We start from the raw sequence: 22,862 nt of genomic DNA, 5'->3' as shown, positions 1-22,862 counted from the left end.
TCAGGTAAAATTAATTCTAACGTTTAGGAGTGCATGCTTATATAGTAAAAATGGAAAATAAGGGAGCTGACTTGTAGGGAGTGCCACGGGAGTTCTGAGGTGCTAGCAATGTTCTTCACAATGAAAAAGGTGGTTTTTCAAAAAATATTGGTCTTACACATATTTTACTAAATCCACTCTTAATATATTTTATATTTTTGCTGTTGTTTTTTTAAAGATTGGCACCTGAGTTAACAACTGTTGCCAATCTTTTTTTTTCTTTTTCTGCTTTTTCTCCCCAAATCCCCTCAATACATAGTTGTATGTTTCAGTTGTAGGTCCTTCTAGTTGTGGCATGTGGGACGCCGCCTCAGTGAGGCCTGACGAGCGGTGCCATGTCCGCGTCCAGGATCTGAACTAGGGAAACTCTGGGCCGCCAAAGTGGAGCACGCGAACTTAACCACTTGGCCACGGGGCCAGCTCCTTTTGTTTTTCTTATAAATGGGCTGTGTTTTCATTATATTTCCAAAGTGGCTATTGCTAGTATTTAACAAAGCTACTGAATTTGATTTATTTTTTAAATCTGGCAACTTGCTGTAAACTGTAAAGAAAATAAATTCTAGAAAAAATAAACAGGTAAAATGGGGCTACCATAAATACTAACTAGTCTTAAAGTGTTAAAAGATACAATGTGATCCTTGTGGCTGGAAGGTGAAGCTCTGTGTGCACCTGTTGCTCCCATATTCCTTCCTTTGACTCTCGGAGGGCCTTGAGCCCACAGGCATATGGAGACAGATGTAGACATTCCTTCATCAATACTCTCTAACCCCCTCTCTAGGAGCTTTCCCATTACCTGGGGGATATGCTGTGGATAAAATCTGTCATATTTTTAATTAGGTAAAACATTTTAAATAAGTCTCTTTGAAATTTGGTTAGAGCAGTAAAACAGAAAGAGAATAATGCTTCTGTTTAATCTTTTTTGTCAGCAAAAAAGAAAACCAACAGGTTTTCAATACTTTTACTTAGCTTCCAATAATAACTAAGCAATGTGTATAAATGATTAACAGAAGAGGCTGCCCTTCTAACAGTTTTAAATCCAGCTGCTATTGTTGATGGTCCTTGAGGCAGTGACTATTCCTTGTCTCCCTAGTTAAACAGCACTGTGTCTGGTTTGTAATAAATACATAAATGTTTGCTGGGAAGGTCTTTAATTTATAACTTTTATTCATGAAAATTTAGTCTAATGAAGCAAAAATTTTATCAGAAATGTCATTGAGAGAAAGGAAGAATACAGAAAACATAAGAAAGTTTTTGAACACATTACTGTGTAGTATAGAAATATCATAAATACTAACTGAAATAATGTCAAATATAGAAACAAAATATACACATAGAATGTTGAAGCAGAGAGCGAAAAGAGTTGGGTTAAGATTGAGGGAGGTGCATAAGGGCCTACAGCTCAGGGAGTTTAAGTGGGAAGAGTGAGAAGTCTTGAAGGAGACCTGCAAGTAGAATTGTACTGTAAGTCTAACATCTTAGAATACTGGCAATAGGCCTCATTAGTCAAGGCCAAGCTCCCTGGTACCAGTCACCTGGAAAAGAGAAGACATGGATAGGGAAATTTTAAGCTTCCAATGTCTTCAATGTATATATTCTCTCCTGCATGCTCTTAATACGAAAAATTCCTTTAATAGAGAAAAGGGTCTTTTATTCACATATTAGGATAAGTGGTTTAGCATATCAGATAAAATTCATTCATACTAAGGTTTAATCAGACTATCAGTATCTATGAACTGATACGATGAAACTTTTTCCTTTTGCTAGAGGTTAGGAATGAAAGGAATAGGAAAGACATCTAAAAGAGACAAAGGAGGAAAAGGAAGGAAGAAGATGGAGAAGAAAACGGACACAGAAAAGTCAAACTACGTCCACTTTACCACTCCAACTAGGATAAGGCATGCTTTTGTCAAACAGGCAAAAACAAAGAAGAGCTGAGAACAAAATAGTTTTCACCATAAAGTGGGCTGTATCCACTAGCTCTGCTTTAGACAATTTATAAGGCTATTTTCCCTCAACTTTTAAAAACATTTTTCTAATTCAAAAGAAATTTTTATTTATTTATATTGAGGTCACACTGGTTTACAACATTATATACATTTCAGGTGTATACCACTATGTTTTGACTTCTGTACAGACTACATTGTTTTCACCACCAAAAGTCTAGTTGCCTTCTGTCACTGTACAAGTGCCCCTCTTTACCAAACCTTTTACCCTCTCCAACCCTATTTTTAGATCAGCTTTTGGTTTAAAGAATTTTTGTTTTAGTGAATTTATTTGTGGAAATACTACCTTAATGTGTTTCAAATTCTTAAAAGTATTTTTTCATTTCTTTAGCTAGTTAATTTTGAGGTTAATATGATGTGAAAATGGAAAATAAATTCCTTAGTCATTTATAAAATTTTAAATAACAGGAAGTCAATGCTTTAAACATCTTAATTCTATATTATAAAATTTAGGAAGAATTCCACTCCAATTATATTCCGACCTCAATTTCTATGGAGATACCAAATGCTCATGAAATAAGACTACTTAATCTATATAAAATAGCAAAGAAAACAGCTTTAAAAAATGTATTTGCTATTTCCTTGTTGTGACTGAGCCTGTACTTCACACATTTCACGTTAGTTTTTCCTCAAAATTTAAGTTACAGCTGAGTAATATTAAATACTTTAAATAATATTCATTAATTACAGATTCTAGAGAAACTGAGGCACAAAAAAACCATCCATGCGAAGGCCTGGGCAAATTAATAGGTAGGCATAGAACGAAATGAAGAATTTCCCCTCATTATGGTTTACTCCTTGTCCTCTTAGGGAAAACACCAACCTGCACGTTGCTCCTCTGCTGTGATGGAACAGGTCAGCAAGAGAATATATTTGAGGAACACTTTACTGCTCTTCCAGCTCCTACTGCCAAATCTCTAACTATTTCTCTAGTCTCTTTCAGAACTTTTATCAGGCCAACTGAGTTCCTTACAATAGGGCAGATTTTCACTACCCTGCCACATAATCCAAAATCATTAAATTGAGAATTAACTGAAAACATGTTTTTTTTTTCCTTTTGAAAGAACAGGACAATCGACTTAATTAAGCTTTTATACTAAGAATGACGTAGGTTGACTTTCATGCTTACCTTAATTAACATAAATTTCTGCATTGGTTCAACCCATTCTAAAAGAACAATGCTAGTCTGAAGCGCCCCACATAGGTATTTATGGCCTGTGTAAGGATTTCTCACTGTCAAGGCAAAAAAGTATACATAAGTTCTTTTATAATACAAAGTCCTCACAATAACAGTTCCATGCTCCAAAAACAAACAAAAGCTGGCTGCCAGTTCAATTTCTTAATTAGACTGCAGACTGAAAAAGAAATATTCCCTCACCACTTGCAGGGTTTTTGTTTGTACGCACAGATAAAATTGCTGGTCGTAACGGGGTTGCGGGTGGGAAGAAGGACGTCAGCAGGGAGATTAGCTGAGGTAGCAAGATCCAGAAGGAAGGGTCCAAGGTTTGGGGAGAAACTTCAGACTGACAAGCTACAGCACGTTAGGGACAGGTGATTCAGGCTGCTTTTGGCAGGAACGTTCAGAGGCAATAATGCTCTGGTTCTCACAACATCAAGACATTGATCAAATCTCAAAATTCAGGTTTACAAATAACAAAACTGAACTGCCTCAGTTTTTTTAAGGGAAGGAAAGGAAACTATTTTTAGTTTTTGCTATATGCAAATAAAACAGCTAGTTGTTCTGGGGCTGGGGGAGGAATTGAATCGAGTGTATGTGAACAGGGAAACTATAATCTTTACATCACAAACACAAGGTTTCACATATTAAAGGCATGAAATTACATGCCAAATGAGTAAATGCAGTCTATAAGCCATTACTAAGCAGAATGGTGAGCAAGAACTAACAGGCCCCTTGGAGAACACGGTCTGATAAAGTGCTGTAATAAAAAGTCATTCTACTTTCTCTATTTAGCCAGTTAACAAATTATTTGCAAAACAACTGTTATGATCAAGGTAAGGTACTAATTAGGTTTAGTTTACAAGAAGATAGAATGGCCAAGATATTTGTTTTACTTAAGGGGAAAAAATAAACTACTACCAGCAGAAAGTCCTGGAGTAATAACTGTTTTACACTAGAGTTAAAAAGGAGCTTCAGGGTTTTCTTATCCACTCTACAAAAGCAGGAGAGCTACATGTTATTGGACAGTTTACTTACCAACACAACACTTCTGACACCACTTGGTTTCAGGGATTTTTGCTGATACAGCAAATTTCCTAAGTGTAAATGAAAATAAACATATGATACATGTAGGCAAAGTTAGTAAATGATAATGGTGCTGTTAGAGATCAGTGGAGAAAGGATGAGTTGTTATAAATTGGTACTGACATAATAGGTCATCTCTTAAAAATAATTAGAATAAATTGGATCTCTTCTTCATCCCTCCTCCAATCAATTCCAGATTGGTTAAGGATTTAAATAGGAAAAAACTCTATATAATATTTAGATTGTAGACGACTATTACTTGTGATTTCTTTTAAAAATGCAAAACCCCACAAATTATACAGGAAAATACTGATGAACATTGATATTTTTTTCTCTGATGCATCCCTAGCACCTCAAACTACAGGTGGCATTCACTTTGTTGAAAGAGTTTGTTGAATGCATTAGTAACTTCGGTTTACCTAAAATTATCACTGACGAAGTGAAAAGATAAGCCACAAATTGGGAAAAGATATTTTTAGCACATATAATAAATTTAAGGTATATAAAAAGTTGTCTTAACACTGAAACAATTTGTAGGAACTTTTCATTTAGACATTTTCTCAACTCAGGGAAAGCAGGATGCAGATTTTCTGCAAAGGTGCTTTAGGGCTTCTACAAACATCTGATTCAGATTTAATATGTAAAAATCCATTTTAAATTATTTTTTAAAACTATGATTAAAAAATACACATATACTCAAATGTCTTTTATAAATGAAAGTTAATATAATGGAGACTGTTCCATTATAGTGCACCAAGTTGTGCAAACCTCATATTAAACTTCTTCTGTACACATATTTAAACTTCTTTTAAATGTGTAAATGTGCCACAGATTAGAACACTATTCTGCACTGGTAGTTAAAAAAAAAAAAATCATAGTTGTGCTTTGCTGGCAACATAAAATTGTAAAGCATGTGTGATGCTCAACATAATTCCAAACAAGCTCAGAAGAATCTTCTTGATGGATGTTCTTGTCACTGTACAAGTGGCAGCTGAGAAATAACCAAGCGTACAACATCAAGGTATTGTAATTTTAGCTTTTAGTATGTTTTATATGCTGATGTTTACATTTACAAAAACTTATAATAATTCTAAGTTTTAACATTCTAACGTTTACTCAGTCCTTACTTTACGTTCTGCATTTCACATTTTCTGTGTCATTTAGTCCCTCCAATAATGCCATGAGGTAGGTCATAGCATAGAAACTTGAGGCTTAGATTTAGTAATTCCCTCAAGGTCATATAGTTAGCAATTTAGGGAAAAATACTCTAATTCAGTGTCTTAGTCTGTCTGATTGCAATGTTCATAGCAATTCAACTTTGAAAAAATAATCTACTACTCTTCATTTATGATTCGGGTCAGTTTAATTGAAGGGTATTCTGAGTTTGCAAGGTAAGCGGTTAAATACTGTTACTACCTGGAAGTTCTTACCTGTGTGAATTAGAATATTTCTGATACTATTTAAACAATAATACAGAATATTTTTGATGCTACTTAAACAGTGATACAGAAACTAGTCTGATGCTGAGGCACTCAATGACTACAATGCAATCAAGAATATCTTGATTTCAAATTTCTGCTTAAAGTACCTTATTGTTCCCCTTGACTAACTTCATATTAGGAAAAGTTTTACATTTCAATTCATAAATTAGATTAATAATTATAAAACTGCCCCTTTCATATACCTTGCAATTTCACACAGCTTAAAACAAAGCAAAAATTCCCCATACTCTTGCAAACTGCTTGAATCAAAGTGCTTTTTAAGTTTTTAAAAATGTGAACCAAGCTCCTGATAGATTTCCACTGGCAACAAGTTTAATGTTCCTGGTCCACACTTGTGAACTTGTAGCCTGGCTTCCAAAGTTAACTTAGTGGTTAAGTTACTGAATCAGTCAAAACTCAGGAAGACTGACTGTCAGTTCTGAAAGATCATAAAAGAAGAATACTACATAGACAAGAAAAATCACTATTAAGTAGAGCTTAGAGTTAACAATAACAGAACTATTCAAAACTGAGTTGTGGGCAGCATACTGAAATGTTATAAAAATTTATCATTTTCTATAGTAATCTAAATAATTACATTAACTTTAGTCATGATTTTACAAAAAGGCAATAAAATTTATTTACCAGTACCCAATTAACTGGAATCCTAAGTCAACCAACATTCTCAATGTATTTAATGTAGGATATTTTAGGATTTGCTACAGACACAGTTCAATTTATCATGCCTAATAATGATGACAATAGGTCTACTTATTGAAAGCCTATTAGGTACCAGAGACCACTTTTCATACATAATTTATCCTTTTAAAAACGACTCTGCAGGACAGCTATACTGGTTCCATTGTACAGATGAATATGTTGGAGAGGTTGTATAATTTATCCAAGGTCCCAGACCCAGTAAGTGAACAATGCAGGATTTAATTTCAAGTCTATCTGGATTCCAAAGCCTGACTTTACTAAAGAAGATATGTAATATGGTAGAATGTGTACCTATCTTTATAATGAGAACCACAAGGCATTACAAGATGCTCAGTCAAAGGAAGTTTAATTTGTGCTCACTATATGGTGGAAGAAATGGTACTAATACATATATAAAATATAATCATGCAAAAAAGGTTTTCAGATTTCCTGCTAATAAATGAGAGAATTCAAAGTAGATTTTTACAGTAATTGATTTCTAGATAACAAAACTGAAGAAAGTAGGAAGGATACACTGGTACGTGCTACTGACCCTAAAGATTGACTGCAACAAAATATCTGAAATAATAGCTTAGAGGCAAAATACTCTTACGAGGTAAAAATTTTACTATATGGAAACTCCTTAGAGGAAGAGGTAATACTCAATTTTGTCTCATCTATATACTAGGATACTTTTTGTATATTTGGTATATTCAGTAAAATTCTGAAGAACTGAATACAGCTAAAAACAAATAAGCTACAAAGTCTCTATTCTGAGAGAAAAAAAAAATGAATGCATTAAAGTTTATGTGCCTTACATTCCTTGGGGGCTCTTCACTTGTATCTTATATATACTTTTAAAGCTTGGTGGTCAGTTTCCACGCCCCCAAGAATTTAGGATTTGCAAGTGAGAGAGCTGCATGAAGATTTGCTATAAGTAGAAGAGCAGCAGCACAAAATGGCAGCTGGGAGGAAAAAGAAGGACAGAGAAACTGTATGAGAAGAAAGAAAGTCCCAACCCCATTCTTGGGGCAACACCCCTAACTCCACTACAAATATGAGAGTACAGGATAATAAATCAAGTTCATAATCACAACTCCGAGTCATCATGAAAAGATCCAACGAAACTCAAAGTAATCTATTTCAAGAAGACAGAAAAGCATGCAGTATATGTTTAAATGATTTTCATCAAAAAGGTTAATTTTTAAAAAGGTTTTGTGGGGGCTGGCCCCGTGGCCGAGTGGTTAAGTTCGCGCGCTCCGCTGCAGGCGGCCCAGTGTTTCGTTAGTTCGAATCATGGCACTGCTTGTCAGACCACGCTGAGGCAGCGTCCCACATGCCACAACTAGAAGAACCCACAATGAAGAACACACAACTGTGTACCGGGGGGGCTTTGGGGAGAAAAAGGAAAAAATAAAATCTTTAAAAAAAAAAAAAAAGGTTTTGTGCACAAAGCAGTAAATCTTAGCTATACTGTAAACTCAGAAATTGAGAACAACAGATTTTCAAGGTACGTGAAAGCTAAGGTTCTACATTAGCTGCTTTATAATTAATACTGTAAAAGAAGAATGGCTATATCATAGTTTTTGTAAAATATAATTTATATCAGACTCAGAAGACCTTTTAGTCAAGAAACGAGGCCCAACAAAATAACCAAAAGAGAGTGTATAATTAAAAATCCCTGAAAGTAGAAAAGCAAAATCCCTCAATTTCTAAATATTTATCGTCTAACATAAAAACCTTTAATAAATAATTTTGATTTTCTGAGTTTAGAAACTGTACTTTGAGAAAAACAGATTTTATTAAAATTAACACAAATATGTCAAAAGCAATACAAGTGATGAAAAATTACTAGCACATTGCAGAAGAAATTAGTTTAACCTTGTGGAAAAACAGAATTAAAAATTCAGAAAGAAAATGTTTGATGTAATTGGAAAATATAAAGTAAAAAAATCTTAGAAGAATGTGATAAATAAGCACTTGTGAAAACAGTATTTCTTACAATGTTTCATTTCACATGACTTCTACTAACCCCAACTGAGTGCTTTTTCACTTTCTTTAGTATAACTATTTATTAGAGTGAATTATTAACATAATATCTCTAAGGATGAAAACATAATTAAATGTAATTACCGTGGCAGTATTCTGTCAGGGAGTTTGTGTGCTGGAATAGCAACAGGTAACTTCTGCATTTGTCTTGCATAATCAAAAAGCCCTGGTAAATTATGGGAATAAAGCTGAGAAGCTTTACCTGTAGAAAAAAATAAATATGACATAAAAGCTAATAACATAAACAGGAACAATCGTAAGGGTTTTAAAAACTAAAAGACTTACCAGATATTGATAGTAAGCAATTGTTCATTACATACAACCACGTACACCTTCGGGGGAATAGCTGATAAAAAAAGCACAAAGTTTACAAGGGATAATAGATAACAGCAATGCAAATATGTACATATTTACCATGTAAGCTGTCATATCAGTAGGCCAGTTCTTAAAAAAGAAACATATTTTTATAGAAATTCATTTTATAAGGCATTTAAAACAAGATGATATGCATATGCATTTATATTGGAAGAAAAAATAAATTAGCAATTTAATTTCATTATCTAAGTCTCAATATGACATGATTAGCTCAAGTCTCCCTTATAGTAAGGACTATGTAATCCCAAACTATGCAGGGAAAAAGAACATTTTTAAACAATGTCTAGTCCTCTATTTTGGTTCTGGGGTTAAATAATTAACACTCTCCTGCGTGCTTCTCAAAAAACGTTCTTATCTAAGTATACGGACATGCATGGTTTTGGAGTATGACAGAAAAAAGGATCATGGTGTAGTGGAACATAGGCTACGGAAACACTAGGTATAGAGAAAAAAGAGGTGGGAGAGAAAATGATGCAAACTTATAAACCATAAAGGACACATATATGGAATTTATTACTGAAATCTACTACCTAAGAATGAGAGGCATCCCTGGAAGCCTGAAAGTGATCAGTATTTAGGGCAAAGAAAAGGGAATTTCATGGAACACAGTCCATGTATTTTGAATGGAAAAAAGAACTGCTGTCATTAAGACATTTCATAATAAATATCAGTGGTTCTCAAGGTGGTGCTTGCACGAGCATCATCAGCACTACCTGGGCATTTGTTAGAAATGCAAATTCTTGGACTTCACCCCAGACTTACTGAAGTAGAAGTTCTGAAGGTGGGCCCAGCAATCTACGTTTTAACCATCCTTCCAGGTGATTCTGACGCATACTGAAGTTGGAGAACCACTGACGAATATAATTAAAGCATTCTGATTGAACAAGCTTGTTGCTGGGTTTGCTTTGGCAAGTCCTACTAAGTTACTCTAAGATACACTGGGATGGGGTTAGGGAATGGAGAGAATAAACTGATGAATGATGAAACAAATCAATAGGCCTCTAAGGACATGACTTTATTAAAGCACAAAGTCACAATAATGGTCCTGAATAATTAAAAGAGAAGAGGTAATATTAAAAGAGGGAGAAACAAAGTAAAATCCATTTTAAATAAAACTTGATTGTTTCATTTATTTGCAAAATATATTCACATAAAATACCTAATTTCTCCAAACAAGTAAAATGTGGCATTATCATATAGTTTTTAATTTTGGAAACATGCCTACAGCTGTGTCTCCGACTGACAGGACATAAACAAACATTTCCTACTTTATGTGCTTCATAAAACATTCACAACAGAATCGGAAATTGATTGGCTACATTGAGAAAATTAGGCAGAGAAACGGGCAATGACTTGTTTCAAGCCACACAGCAGTACATGTTACCAAAGTAGCAAGAAACTGATTTTCAGTGTTGGACTGGGTTTATTTCCATAAAAATACATACTTAAAAAGTACTTCTCTAGTACCAAAGCTTCTCTAGTACCATGGTTTATTATGAGATTATATATTTGTAAATATAAGTGAGTTAGCTTAATACAAGCATATATAAAGCCCAGAGCAAGACACAAATTCCTGTCATTTTTTTTCAATTGAGGTAACACTGGTTTATAACATTATATACATTTCAGGTGACATCATTATATTTCGACTTCTGTACAGACTACATCATGTTCACCACCTAAAGTCTAGTTGTCATCCGTCATCATACAGATGTGCCGCTTTACCTCTTTTGCTCTCCCTCCATCCCCCTATTCCTTTCATATTATCAACATAGGGACAGTGAAAAAGTATTTATGCAAGGTTTTATTAAGTGTTGGATTTCACTTCAGATTTACATTTTTAATCACATTTAATAAAACTTTAAAGCTTTTCTAGATTCTAATGTCTGCTTCCTTTAGCAAAGTAGGCTCTGGGTGAAATAATCAATGTAATAAAGGCATATAGTAGTTAAGAAGAGTAGGTTCTACACTTTGCCTAGTCACATACCTGCCTTTGCTTTCTCACTGACTCTGTGACCTTGGGTAATTTACTTCATCTCTGTGTCTCAGTGTTCTTACCTGTAAGCTGGCGCACCAGTACCTAACAGAGCTGTTGTGGTGATTAGACAAGATACTCCCATAAAGTGCTTAGAAGACTGGTATGCGCTGAGTACTCAAATGTCAGCCACACATAATAAAAGCAGACAAAAATTTAAAGTCAAGACCCTGTTTTCTTTCTCACCTTTCAGCATCTTCCCCTATCTAGCAGACTCATGCACCCAGTTTCTTTCCCCTAGAGTACAGAGAAAACCAACCTAACAATCAATTTCACAGTAAAATGAAAAAATTTAGGATCTCACATCTACTCATTCTCTACTCTTATAGGTTTTCTCTGGGAGGGAAAATGTTTCACTTTGAAGGCATGTTTAGCTAAGAAAATATTACTCTAGTAGTGTAATTCCAAATGCTGGAGCACCTAAGAAGGGGAGTTACTGCAGACAGGGGCTGCCTGGGGTTGATGGTACCTTCACTTAAGAATCCCTTAAGTAAGAGGTTGATAAATGCTTACCCCACCCATGCACGAAGTTTGTCTTGTTCCTTACAATTAATATTGTTACCAGTAATATAATTTTTAGATATTTCATTATATCCAAGAAAAATATTACACTTTTGAATTATTTACTATTATAAATAACAAGACCTTTTTCTTTTTTCCCTAGTTCTTATGTATTTTTCAGCCACTTCTCTGTATAGCTCTTCGAGATTAAAAGATTTATAGCATATCATACAGCTTAGGATCTTGTCTGAAAATCTGATTAAAAAGAAGTTGTGATGAGAAAAGATAGAAATGTTTGGTTATGAAGAAATTATCATTACCTACGGGATTTTATCTCCATTTTATTTGTAATCAATTTATATTGATAATGGAGAATTAGTTAGACATCCTGCAGGCACCTAAAACTCTGTGTGACCAAACTGAATGCATCCATCATCATTGCCTTCAAACCGACTTCTCCTTCTGTATACTACACCCTGCCTACTGGTACTGTCATTCACCTGGTCACTCAAGTTGGAAACCTGAAGTCAACCTAGACTTCTCCTTAACCTCCATGTTGAAGTGGTCATTCAATTTGGCCAATGCCAGCTCTTTAATCTTTCTCTAGCTCCAGAGTTTCTCTGTAGGAGCAATCCAGGTGGGAGAGGCAGCGTGGTGAAGTAGTTAAGGACATGGACTCTGGAGCCAGCTTGCCTGGGTTCATATCCCAGCTCAGCCATCTAAAGCTGTGGGATCTTTGAAAAGTTACTAATCCTTTCTATGCCTCAGATTTCTCATCTGAAATGAGAATAATGGTAGCTACTTCTGATAGATGTTGTGAAGATTAAATAAGTTAATATATATAAAGCATTTAAAAACAGTGTCTGGCACATAATAAGCTTTATATAGGTAATAGCTATTAATATCATCATCATTATCAGTTTTGCAGGTAGTTTAGCATTCTTGGCCTCTGGGTAATAAATGCCAAAAGCTTGCCCCAGCCATTGCAACAACCAAAAATGTCCCCATACAATTCCAAACCCCATTTTTTCCTCTCTGTCCTCTCCACTTCTGCCCTCACTCTATACTTTACCCTTTGACCATATCTCTAGTCTCATCTCTCACCATACTGCAAACAGATATTTCTAAAACATCGATCTGATCTTCAGCACGTCACACAAAGCTCTGGAGTTTGGCACCTGCTTATCCATCCAGTTCCATTTACTGTTACTATTCTACACTCGTTCTATGCTCCAAATTGTCCATTCATGGTTCCTCATACTTGCCATGCTGTTTCACAATTCCATGGCTTCATATTTTCCCTCCTTCTCTCTCTCTGGCAACCTCCAACTCATCGTCACTTACAGTCCAACTCAAATGTCTCTCCTTCTCCTCTGCCCACAGGAGGTGCTGGTGACTCCTGCCTCTGTGGCCAACCGTTGTACTCATTCCTAGTGTGACATCTAACTCTGAGTGTTGAAGTTATTGGTTTATGTGTCTGTCTCCTCTCTTACACTATGAGCTCCTCAAGGGTAACTAGTCCTATGAATGTCTCTCCAGTACCTGGTAAATAGAACATGCTCCATGAAGGTTTTACGAATAAAAGAGGCAGCAACTCACAGAATTGAAACTTATTTCTTCTTTAATGTCTACGTATAATAAAATTTAAAAAAGGAAAATATAAAATAACATACCTGTTCCATTGATGTTTCATGAAGTTCATTAAGATTCAAGGTATAAATCCCTTCTTCAGCACCAAATATCAAGTATTGATCTGAAATAAAGTAATCCACTGATTTTGATATATAAAATACTTTAAAAAAGGACTTAGGTAGTCTAAAATACAGTAAGTATGCGTTATATGAAAAAAATTACTGTGATTTATAAGCAGTAAATACTTATTTTTAATTTTAATGCACATAAGTGGTTCGACACGCTAGCCTAACGGATTGAGTTATAAGTAAATATCAACCTCAAAGCAGTGAAGACAACTTTTATGTAAAAGACGTTTTGAAGAGTGGCATGCTAGGACTCCTCATTCATCAGAAGGTGCTAAGGACTGGTTGAGAATCTGCAGCTTCTTTTCTAAGCCCCCTTAAGTGAGGATCATGTGCAAACAACATACAGAATGCAAATCAAGAGCAGCTGATACAGTTGCAAAATATTTTTGGCAGATGGGCCATTATTATAAGCACTAACATCAAAAAACCAGGATCTGATTACTGCCTATTAAAAAAAGTTAACTAAAACTTGGATAACCTGCTATGGTACTCAATATTTCTAGAAGATACTACAAGTTTGGCCATGGTCCTGTTTGATCTGTTTTTATGATAATATAAAACAAGAGGTCAAGAACTTCTTCATCCTAAACTGAAGTATGCTGAAACAACTTAGAATGCCAAGAGCATTCCCACACTGCCCAGCATTTAGGATTAGTGCTGGTGGATTAATGGCACAAACTCTGTGGTCAGATAGAACGGAACTGGGTTCAAACTGCAGCTCTATCACCAACTGGCTGTGAAACAATGAACCTCTCTAAGCGTCATTTTCCCTACCTGTGAAATAAAAGTGCCTTGGATTTGTGGAAAGTCTAGTAAGAATCCATAGGTGTGTGGATGTTTGTATACATCTCTATGCGTATCTTAGAGAGAGAGAGATTAAGATACACATACACAGTGAGAAGACGCAGACAGTCTTTAGGTAGTGCCTAATGACAACTATTCTTACTATGATCTCTTTAAAGATGAGAGATCCTCTCAAGTGGTCACTAGACCCTGGGCCCTCAGTAGTTAAATTCCTTTAGCAATGGCTGTGTCTAAAACACAAAGATATTGAATGATTGTGCAGCAGCAAAAGAAACTTTTTCGGAGAAAATCAGGGTGGCATAGAGTATATGGTTTCATTATATTGATATGGTGACTACACAGTGAAATTTTAATGTTATGTGTCATCCCAAACACTAATAATAACAGAGAAATACATTAATCTTAAAAATTTTGTAAAAATTTAACAAGATTTTTTCAGAAAGATACTCAGAAAATGAATAAAATCTAACACTTTCGTGGCCTCAGTTTAAAAAATAATTAAAAAGATAACAGACAGAAACATACAGTATTACCTCTCGTATCTGGGTTTATCCATGATGTTGCACAGTGAATTTTCAAGGGACATCCATTAAAAACCTTTGAAAAACATGCACCCATCTGGTAAAAGCAAAGAAGACCAAATAGATGTATCAAGTCATAGCTATTTCCCTTATAGTGGTACCACAAAGGTTCCAGGCACAATAACAATTGTCATCTGGTACAAGATTTTACATAAAATAAAGAGTCATTTTGTTTTTCCTATCTCCTCAAATAAACAAAGCAGTTTATTATAACCAATTCTACCCAATAATCTGTTTACAGAAGTATCATGTGCATGTCCCAAATCAAGAGCAATATAACATTCCCAGGTAAGAAGGAAACCATAATCTCCATACAGGTGAAAAATCTTATTTGGTTTCATGAGACTATAAATGGTATTAATCAATAGATTTACTATTACACAGTGAAAAAGTCATGGTTGATTTGAAATTCATATATGTACTTTGATCTCAAAAAATAACCATTTTTTAAAAAAAATGAGCAACCTGTTTTCTTTGACATTAATATTTATTTATCAAGCCCATTTAAAAATCTTTCAGATAATAAATACCTTATAATGAAATATAGTATTACTCATTTGAACCTTTTTTTTGATCTTCAAAGAGTAAAATGTTAATTTTGAAATCATTGTTCAGGTTAGGATAAATAAATACAAGAAAGCTTACTCATTTAATCACTTTTACTACCAACAACTTGGGGGAAAAATATAAAAATATTTGGTCAGAAGAACAGCACTGTGCATCATTTTATAGCAGGAATGTTTTCTTCACAAACACAAAGATAACACTGAGAGAGAACATGTCACTAGTTGGCTATAATGGATTAAATAATATTAAGAAAAAATAATCAAAATAATAAATCTTAAGATTTCCTTTTATTCATAGAAACTTACCAACCAGTATTTTTAAGATTTTAGTATCAAAAAAAGAATAATTATAGCCTGGTAATACTGCCACATAGTAGACTAATAAAAAAACGTTTTTACAGGGGCCAGCCTGGTGGTGGAGTGGGTAAGTTGGTGCACTCTGCTTCAGTGGCCCAGGGTTTGCAGGTTTGGATCCCAGGGGCAGACCTAGCACCATTCATTCCTGCTAGTTAAGCTCGCTGTGGCAGCATCCCACATAAAATAGAGGAAGATTGCCACAGATGTTAGTTCAGGGACAATCTTCCTCCAAAAAAAAAAAGTTTTTATGGTGTAGCGCAGAAATTGTGTCACTTAACTAATCCTAATAACTACCTTTTAAGATAGCTACTAAAATTCATACGTTACAGTATTGCCAAATCCCTAAAAATCCAAATGACAATGAGGTACAGAACAATTAAACCAGTCCCAACTTTAAGCTAATTTGTATAGTCAGTCCTACCTGGCATTCCACAGTTATCAGCAATTCCCTGTCAACTGCATACCTGACGTAAGAGTTTTATCTTGTAGCCAAATACAAGTCTTATCCCTATTATATATATATATCCCTGCTAGACTTGGGAGCCCTTTACATTCAAAACATTATTATTTTGTAAGATAAGGTCTAATCACTTAGATCTTTATACTAATTAAAAAGTAAAAAGGCTAAAAAGTAGAGTTGGGAGGTTTAAAAACTGGAGAAACTATGGACATCCTCTAAACCAGTGTTACATAAGGTTTTATAGATTTGTAGCAGTGAAAATGTAGTTCTATCCATACTAACCTACAATTATATTAACAATTTTAATCCTAAGAAAGACCTGATGGTCTAATTAAAAAAAAAACAAAAAACAGCAGACTATAACACAGGACACCTAAGCTCTAGCTCTAGGTCTGGCTAGAGTTGGGCGGAGTTTGGTGATCCTGGTGACTCAGACTTTGGGTTTCAGTTTTACTCAGGGGCGAAAAAAAGTGTTTGGGCCAGATGCTCCTTCACTGTTCCTTCCAGTTCTAAAATTCTGTTTCTGGTAAGTGACAAAACGTTAGAAAAAATGTGTCATATCTCCATTTTGTACTTCCCATTATATTCGTGTGCCTTTTTTAACATTTCTTCAAAAATAGTTGCAAATAACATATTAACAAACTTCAGAATAAAGGAGCTTTAAAATGTATAATTTATCATCATTTTATTTTGAAAAGATACTTTTTGGATGTAATTAATAAATATTTAAACGAGCAATCAGATTTTTTTCCAATAATAATGGAGGTTCTTTCAAAAAGGCAAAAAATCTAACCAAAGATACACATTCAAGCAATTGTTTGTCACTGTATATTAGTTTGAAAACAACCTATTGATATTTATACTTACATGCACTTTAGGTGTTGGGGGTAGACCGTTACTAATAGGCTTCTAGAAAAAGAACAAATGCATTTTTACACCACTTCTGTTACTGTTTGATATAACAATAGTGCATTTCAAACACATGCATTGGAATAAAATACATGAATACATTCTCTTTGTAAAAACAAAACATTACAGATAAGGCTAAAGTTCTCTACGACCCTTCCACAGTTCACTTATTCCTAGTACTTGCCCCACAAAAAACCGGTTTGGTATGTACTCTTTCAAACCTTTCTTTATGTAATTATATGCACTCACGCATTTGTGCATCCTTCCAGATCTTTCTGTATATATTTACATACATGTCTCTGGAGAAAATACTGTTTCTGTGTGTGTTTTAGAGCATAAACAGTAACGCACGGTTTATTGACTTTTTCTCTGTCTTAACTAACATTGGGTCTCAGGCAGCATTTGATATCAGTACATATAGATCTGGTTCATTTAACTGCAGCACAGTATGAACACAACACACTTTGTTTAGCCATTCCCTAATTGTTATTGAATATCTAGGTTATCTTCAATTTTTTACTATAACAACAATGTGGAAATGATCACCCTTACATACACCTTATGCGTGAATGGTTCTTTTAGGGTATACTGTGAGAAGTGAAACTACTGGAACATGGGGGCTCTGTACCATTTACATTTTGGTGGATACTGACTGCCAAACTGCCTTTCAGAGTGCCCATATCACATCACACCCACCAGCAGCAAGGTATGAGAGTCCTGGTTCCTTACAGTCTCACAGACAATCCATTGTTGTCAAACTGATTAGTAAAAAACGTTTTCCCATTAATTTGCATGCCTCTGACTGCTAGGAAGGTTGAGAATCCTTTTAAAAAATGTTTACTGGTTATCAGTACTTCTGTGAATTGTCTTTTCCCATTTTTTTTTACTGAGTTATCTTTTTCTTATCTATTTGTTGGAGTTCTTTATATAATCTAGATTTGAATTCTTTATATGTTACATATATAACATATATTTTCTCCTAGTCTACAGATTATCTTAACCTTGTTTACAATGATTTTGTCAATTGAAGTTTTAAATTTTGATGGATTCAAATATATTAATCATTGATCAGAGCACACTGATAATTATAAAGAGAGCAAAAACAGCACATTAGCTCACCTAAAATATTCCCAAGAATATCAGATATTTTTCCAAGGGGCTACATTCCTGGGGTATAGGACTCGTCCCCTGGAGAGGGGATCTCCTTAGGAGAGACTATACTTTAAACATAAATGTTATAAAAGTCTAGATTTCTTTTGAGGCCAATCTTAGTAATAGCATTTTAAGGAATGATATCACAATCTTTTCTCAATCTGATATAAATCTGAATTATTTAAATGATGCAACAAAAATTAGTTAAAAAGCTGTTAAGTGATTTCACATATATGATAAAAATGAAATATTCTGTGTAGTATTGCTTATATGAGTAACCATTAGACACTTCTAAAATTAAGATTACATGAATTTTACTTTGTAGATATGCTTATGAGAATGTACATCCTATTATTACCACCAACTTCTGATAATTTTTTTCCCATTTTGCAAATAATTTACATATTTATTTTTATTTTGATGTCCTTAAATTATCTTATATATTTTAGCAAAAATCATTTTTAATTGGGGAGCTCTGAATGTTATAAGTATCAGATTTAACTTAAATACTGACAGAATTGGCTGTAAATAATTTCAAGAAGCTGCACAAATTGTACCCATGTTTCAATATACCACGGATACTGTTTATCCTAGGATACAATCATGGACATTATTTATTTCAGAATTGTTGAGACTGTTAGTTTAAGTTCTAGCTCTTTATCCTAATGAAACAAGGTAATAGAAAAAGTGGCTTAAAAATTCACACGTAAAAAAACACATACCTCTCTCAAAGGTTATTATACTGTGTTGCAGAGTCATTAAGGTGCATTTTTGTACTACTGCATTGGTAGGGCTGTCAAATTTTAAACTGATTAAAGCAAAAAGGCACTGATCAGTTAGACTAACCTTTATAAAAACCATTCCTGAAGGACATTTTACACTCTTGTTAAAAATGTCCCAAATTTCACAAATTACAATGGATAATCCTATTCAAATGCCTTAATTGAATTACAAAAAACAGTATGTAATACTATATAGTGAAGTCTTAAAAAACAGTTCAAGAGATATAGTACAAAAGCCTCTAGCAATGTGCTTACTGCAAAAAACCATAGCTACATGCACATGAACATATTAAATGTACTAGAAATTTCTATAAAAATAACAAATATTGGTATACACAAAAACTTCAAAAAAATACTATCTCATTCCATGATCTCATCGGCACCTGCTAAATTGGAGATTTTAAGGATTTTTTGTTGTTTTAAGTTCTATGATGACAGATAAATGTCTTCCGATGATGAAGAGTAAATTCTTTACAAATGTTAAAAAGTTTTAATCTCCCTGATAAATACTATTTATGTTTTAATAGTTATAGTGTTTTACCTAATATTACCTAATATTTATAACAGAAATAGCTCCTAAGGCTAATTTCATCTTTCCTGAAGTGATATCTTATATCTACTAGAAAATAATCTTAATTTTGCCTCTTTGTTAGCTATTTTCTTTGAGTAAGAGTAGAAACATCATAAATTGTGTAATCTACAGTTAGAAATTTGTTCTGGGATACAAGCTCTAGCTTTCCTTATCTGTCCATGTCCTTCTTTCCATAACTTCTTGAAATTTTTTTCATAACTTAGGAACTCTTAAGAATCAATTCTTATCAACGAGAATAAGCATAGTTATTTTCTGAACAATCACATGAATACTAAGTGTTTACCTGTATACAAAAGGTCACATTTTATAACACACTATATGACAAATAGGCCTAATTTGAACAGAAAGCCATCATTTCAAGTTTATCATAACAAAGTTATCTTGTTTCAAGACGATCTATTATCATTATAATTAATACACTAAAATACCAATATACTAATTGTAAAACATATAATTGTTATATTTTCACTAACCATAACTGCAAAACTAAATTATAACTGCAAAACTTAATAGTGAAAATTGCGAAATTTAATAGTGAAAAAGGAAACAAATACAAGTAGAGCTTACGAATACAAATACCTACTGGTACATCTTTCTTTTCTTTCCTTGAAAGGTTTGTGCCTCTGTGTTCATTCTGTTGTTGATATAATGAACCATCTCGTTCACCATTTAACTGAAAGGAATTCACTCCATTTCCTTCAATAAGATATGTTTAAATATATTAAAAAAAGGATTAATTTTTACCAAAATTTTCATTCAGAAAATTATCAAGTAGGAAAGGAAAATATTATTTCTGAGACAATTTCAGCTTCATTTGGGACCACCCAATCAGAATATTAAGTCTTATATATGTGTCTTCTATGTCTCTATTTCTGGCATATAGGCAATTTTAAATTCAGGTTGTATCTAAGTACATATATTTGTGTTAAAAAGACAACAAAGCAATATTGAATACGTAACTACTTTCAGGAAAGGGCAATTTATAGTATATTATCCAAAAAACTTTAGTTGCTCTTTTTAAAACTGCTTCCTTTGCATAAAACACAAGAAATTTTACAGTATTAAAACAGCATCTTCTAGTACTAATTCAGAGGCAAATATCTAGCAAATAGTGACAATGATTTTTCTAAAAACGATTAAACAAAATAAAATAAAGGGGTTAGATAAAGTACCCTCTTTTTTTTCTAAAACAGAAGTAGCCTAGAACCAAAAGGCATTTTCCTTGTTTGTTCAGAGTTTAATTTCTTTTGTTCCACACTATAGATAAATGATGAATTGAGAATAAACAATTCTCCAAAAGAGGGAAGGCTAGATATGAAAGGAGAAACAAGGGGCAAAATATCCCAGGCTGAGTCATACGTAATCCTGTCATAAAAACACTTCAAACCACGAGGCAAAGAGTAGAGAACATCTCCATAGCCACTGCCTTCCTTCTCCTCTCCTCAAAGGAACTTCAAATAATCTCTTGAGACAAAGATTCCCTCCACTGTTTTCAGACAGTAGGAAAACCTGGCAACACACTTATTTTACCCCGGCTTCCCCCTTTACCTAAAGCAACAGGCTTTTGTGGAGGTAATCTGGGAGGTGGTGGTCTAGGTGGCACCTGGGATGGTTTTGCTGGGCTCTCTGACATGGGACATCTCTTGATTGTTCCCTGATTATCATCCTCAGCAGAATGAGTTTCTCGTGGTATGAATATGGACTTAGGCTAAAATAATACAGAAAAGGAGACCAATGATTAAACATGAAATTATTCATTTTTCATTAAACATGAAAAATATTAAATGTCTTTTCTGAAGTAAATATTATATATCAGAAGCTCTCAAATGGTGTTTATTAGCTGAGTTTCAAGGTTATTCAACTATCTGATACAGATTATCTTAAAATACATCCTAAAAAATGCACATAAAAATGTTTTCTCAGGAAAAAAAAGGCCTCTTTCTATTAATTCCTCACATGCCTTCTCACATAGGCATGCCAAATAAATATCTTCTGGTCCTTCTAATCTCCAGTTTAAATGAGTCTCTTTTTATTTTAAACATTCAGGCTAACCAAAGTTCAGCTCCCAACAAGGCTAACCCAAACTGTCTCATTTAGAACACTCAATGTCCTTTATGTTCATGCTTCATCTTTCAGATTGGGGACAGAAGATACGGATTAAAATTTCATAATATTGGAGAATACTAACACAGCAATATGGGATGCCTGAGAAACATTCTGTGCAGACAAGGGAAAAACCGCCAGTCAGCTGAAGGTTTGGAGAACTTACAGATTCTTATAAATGTGTCCCTTACTAGGAAGACTGCTTAGAACTTCTCTCTCTGGAATTCAGATCTCTATGCTTCCACTGATGCAAAACTAAACAAGCAAGCCCTGTATTCTTTACCTGTGAATCATGACTTTCACAAAAGTATCAAATGAAAACAAAACATAGTAATACACTGGATGCCAACACTGGCAGACTCCAATTCTCATTTGTAACTCTTGATTTCAAACCTTTTAACAGCTCATTTTATAAACAGTTCATTTTATAAGTAAAATTTGCTATGCATATTAACTTATAAATTTGTATTACCACTACTATATTAACTTGTTTTACCTTTAAAAAACCCCATCAGTTGGGATTATTTTACTATGTTATGATGCTTTTGTCTGATAAAAGGATTTTGTTGCTAAAAAAGTTTTGAAAATTACTGTCCTATTTTGTATATTTAAGTACCTTCTGAAAATTAAATACTTGTGATGATTAATCACTATCCTTTACCTATTCTCAGGAAATCTGTTACCAGAAGATTGTAGATTTTGAGGACAAAACCTTATTAAAAAAAGGGGCCGGCACCATGGCCGAGTGGTTAAGTTCGAGTGCTCCACTACAGCGGCCCAGGGTTTTGCTGGTTCGGATCCTGGGTGCGGACATGGCACCACTCATCAGGCCACGTTGAGGCGGTGTCCCACGTGTCACAACTAGAAGTACTCACAACTCAAATATACAACTATGTACTGGGGGGATTTGGGGAGAAAAAGCAGAAAGAAAAAGAAAGAAAGAGAGAAAGAAAGAAAAAAGAAGATTGGCAACAGTTGTTAGCTCAAGGTGCCAATCTTTAAAAAAAAAAAAAAGAGTCTTCTAACACAGGTGAAATAATACTAACCCATTAGTATAATCATTTTCATGTACAAATTTCTAGAACTTATTATTTAGAATAAACACTAAATGACAAGTTAGATAATTTAAAAAAGATAAAAATAATCCCAATCATCTACCTATATCAGGGTTAGTACCTTTTTCATGATTTTTCTTTGTGGATCCCAAGTGAAGATAAGCTACAGAGTAATTGTTAATACAGTATTAAAGTAGCAGAACAATCACACACACACACAAATTCCAATTAAAAAACAAATCTGCCTACCTTTGGTGGCAAAGGAGGTGGAACTTTTGCTTTCATGGTTGAACTAC

General features: G+C 34.0%; 1 protein-coding gene across 18 annotated transcripts in view; it reads right to left on the bottom strand.

Moving 5' to 3' along the window:
• Positions 1 to 22,862, bottom strand: part of MAP4K3 (mitogen-activated protein kinase kinase kinase kinase 3) — a 208,661-nt gene that overhangs the window by 29,263 nt on the left and 156,536 nt on the right. For all 18 annotated transcript variants that reach the window (XR_011526133.1, XR_011526129.1, XR_011526122.1 and 15 more), the window contains 10 exons: positions 22,816 to 22,858; positions 20,957 to 21,116; positions 19,992 to 20,104; positions 16,841 to 16,882; positions 14,543 to 14,627; positions 13,119 to 13,198; positions 8,820 to 8,880; positions 8,619 to 8,736; positions 4,258 to 4,316; positions 3,172 to 3,275 (listed from right to left, as the gene is read on the bottom strand). Coding sequence is in view for 6 of the 18 variants with exons in the window: in XM_070572834.1 (XP_070428935.1) it covers positions 3,172 to 3,275; positions 4,258 to 4,316; positions 8,619 to 8,736; positions 8,820 to 8,880; positions 13,119 to 13,198; positions 14,543 to 14,627; positions 16,841 to 16,882; positions 19,992 to 20,104; positions 20,957 to 21,116; positions 22,816 to 22,858 (865 nt within the window). In the remaining 12 variants the exon portion in view is untranslated. The remainder of the gene's footprint in view (positions 1 to 3,171; positions 3,276 to 4,257; positions 4,317 to 8,618; positions 8,737 to 8,819; positions 8,881 to 13,118; positions 13,199 to 14,542; positions 14,628 to 16,840; positions 16,883 to 19,991; positions 20,105 to 20,956; positions 21,117 to 22,815; positions 22,859 to 22,862) is intronic.

Source organism: Equus przewalskii, chromosome 14 (assembly GCF_037783145.1).
Source record: "Equus przewalskii isolate Varuska chromosome 14, EquPr2, whole genome shotgun sequence".
NCBI classification, from domain to species: Eukaryota; Metazoa; Chordata; class Mammalia; order Perissodactyla; family Equidae; genus Equus; species Equus przewalskii.
The sequence above is the reverse complement of the archived record's forward strand: the minus strand, read 5'-3'. Positions and strand labels throughout refer to the sequence as shown.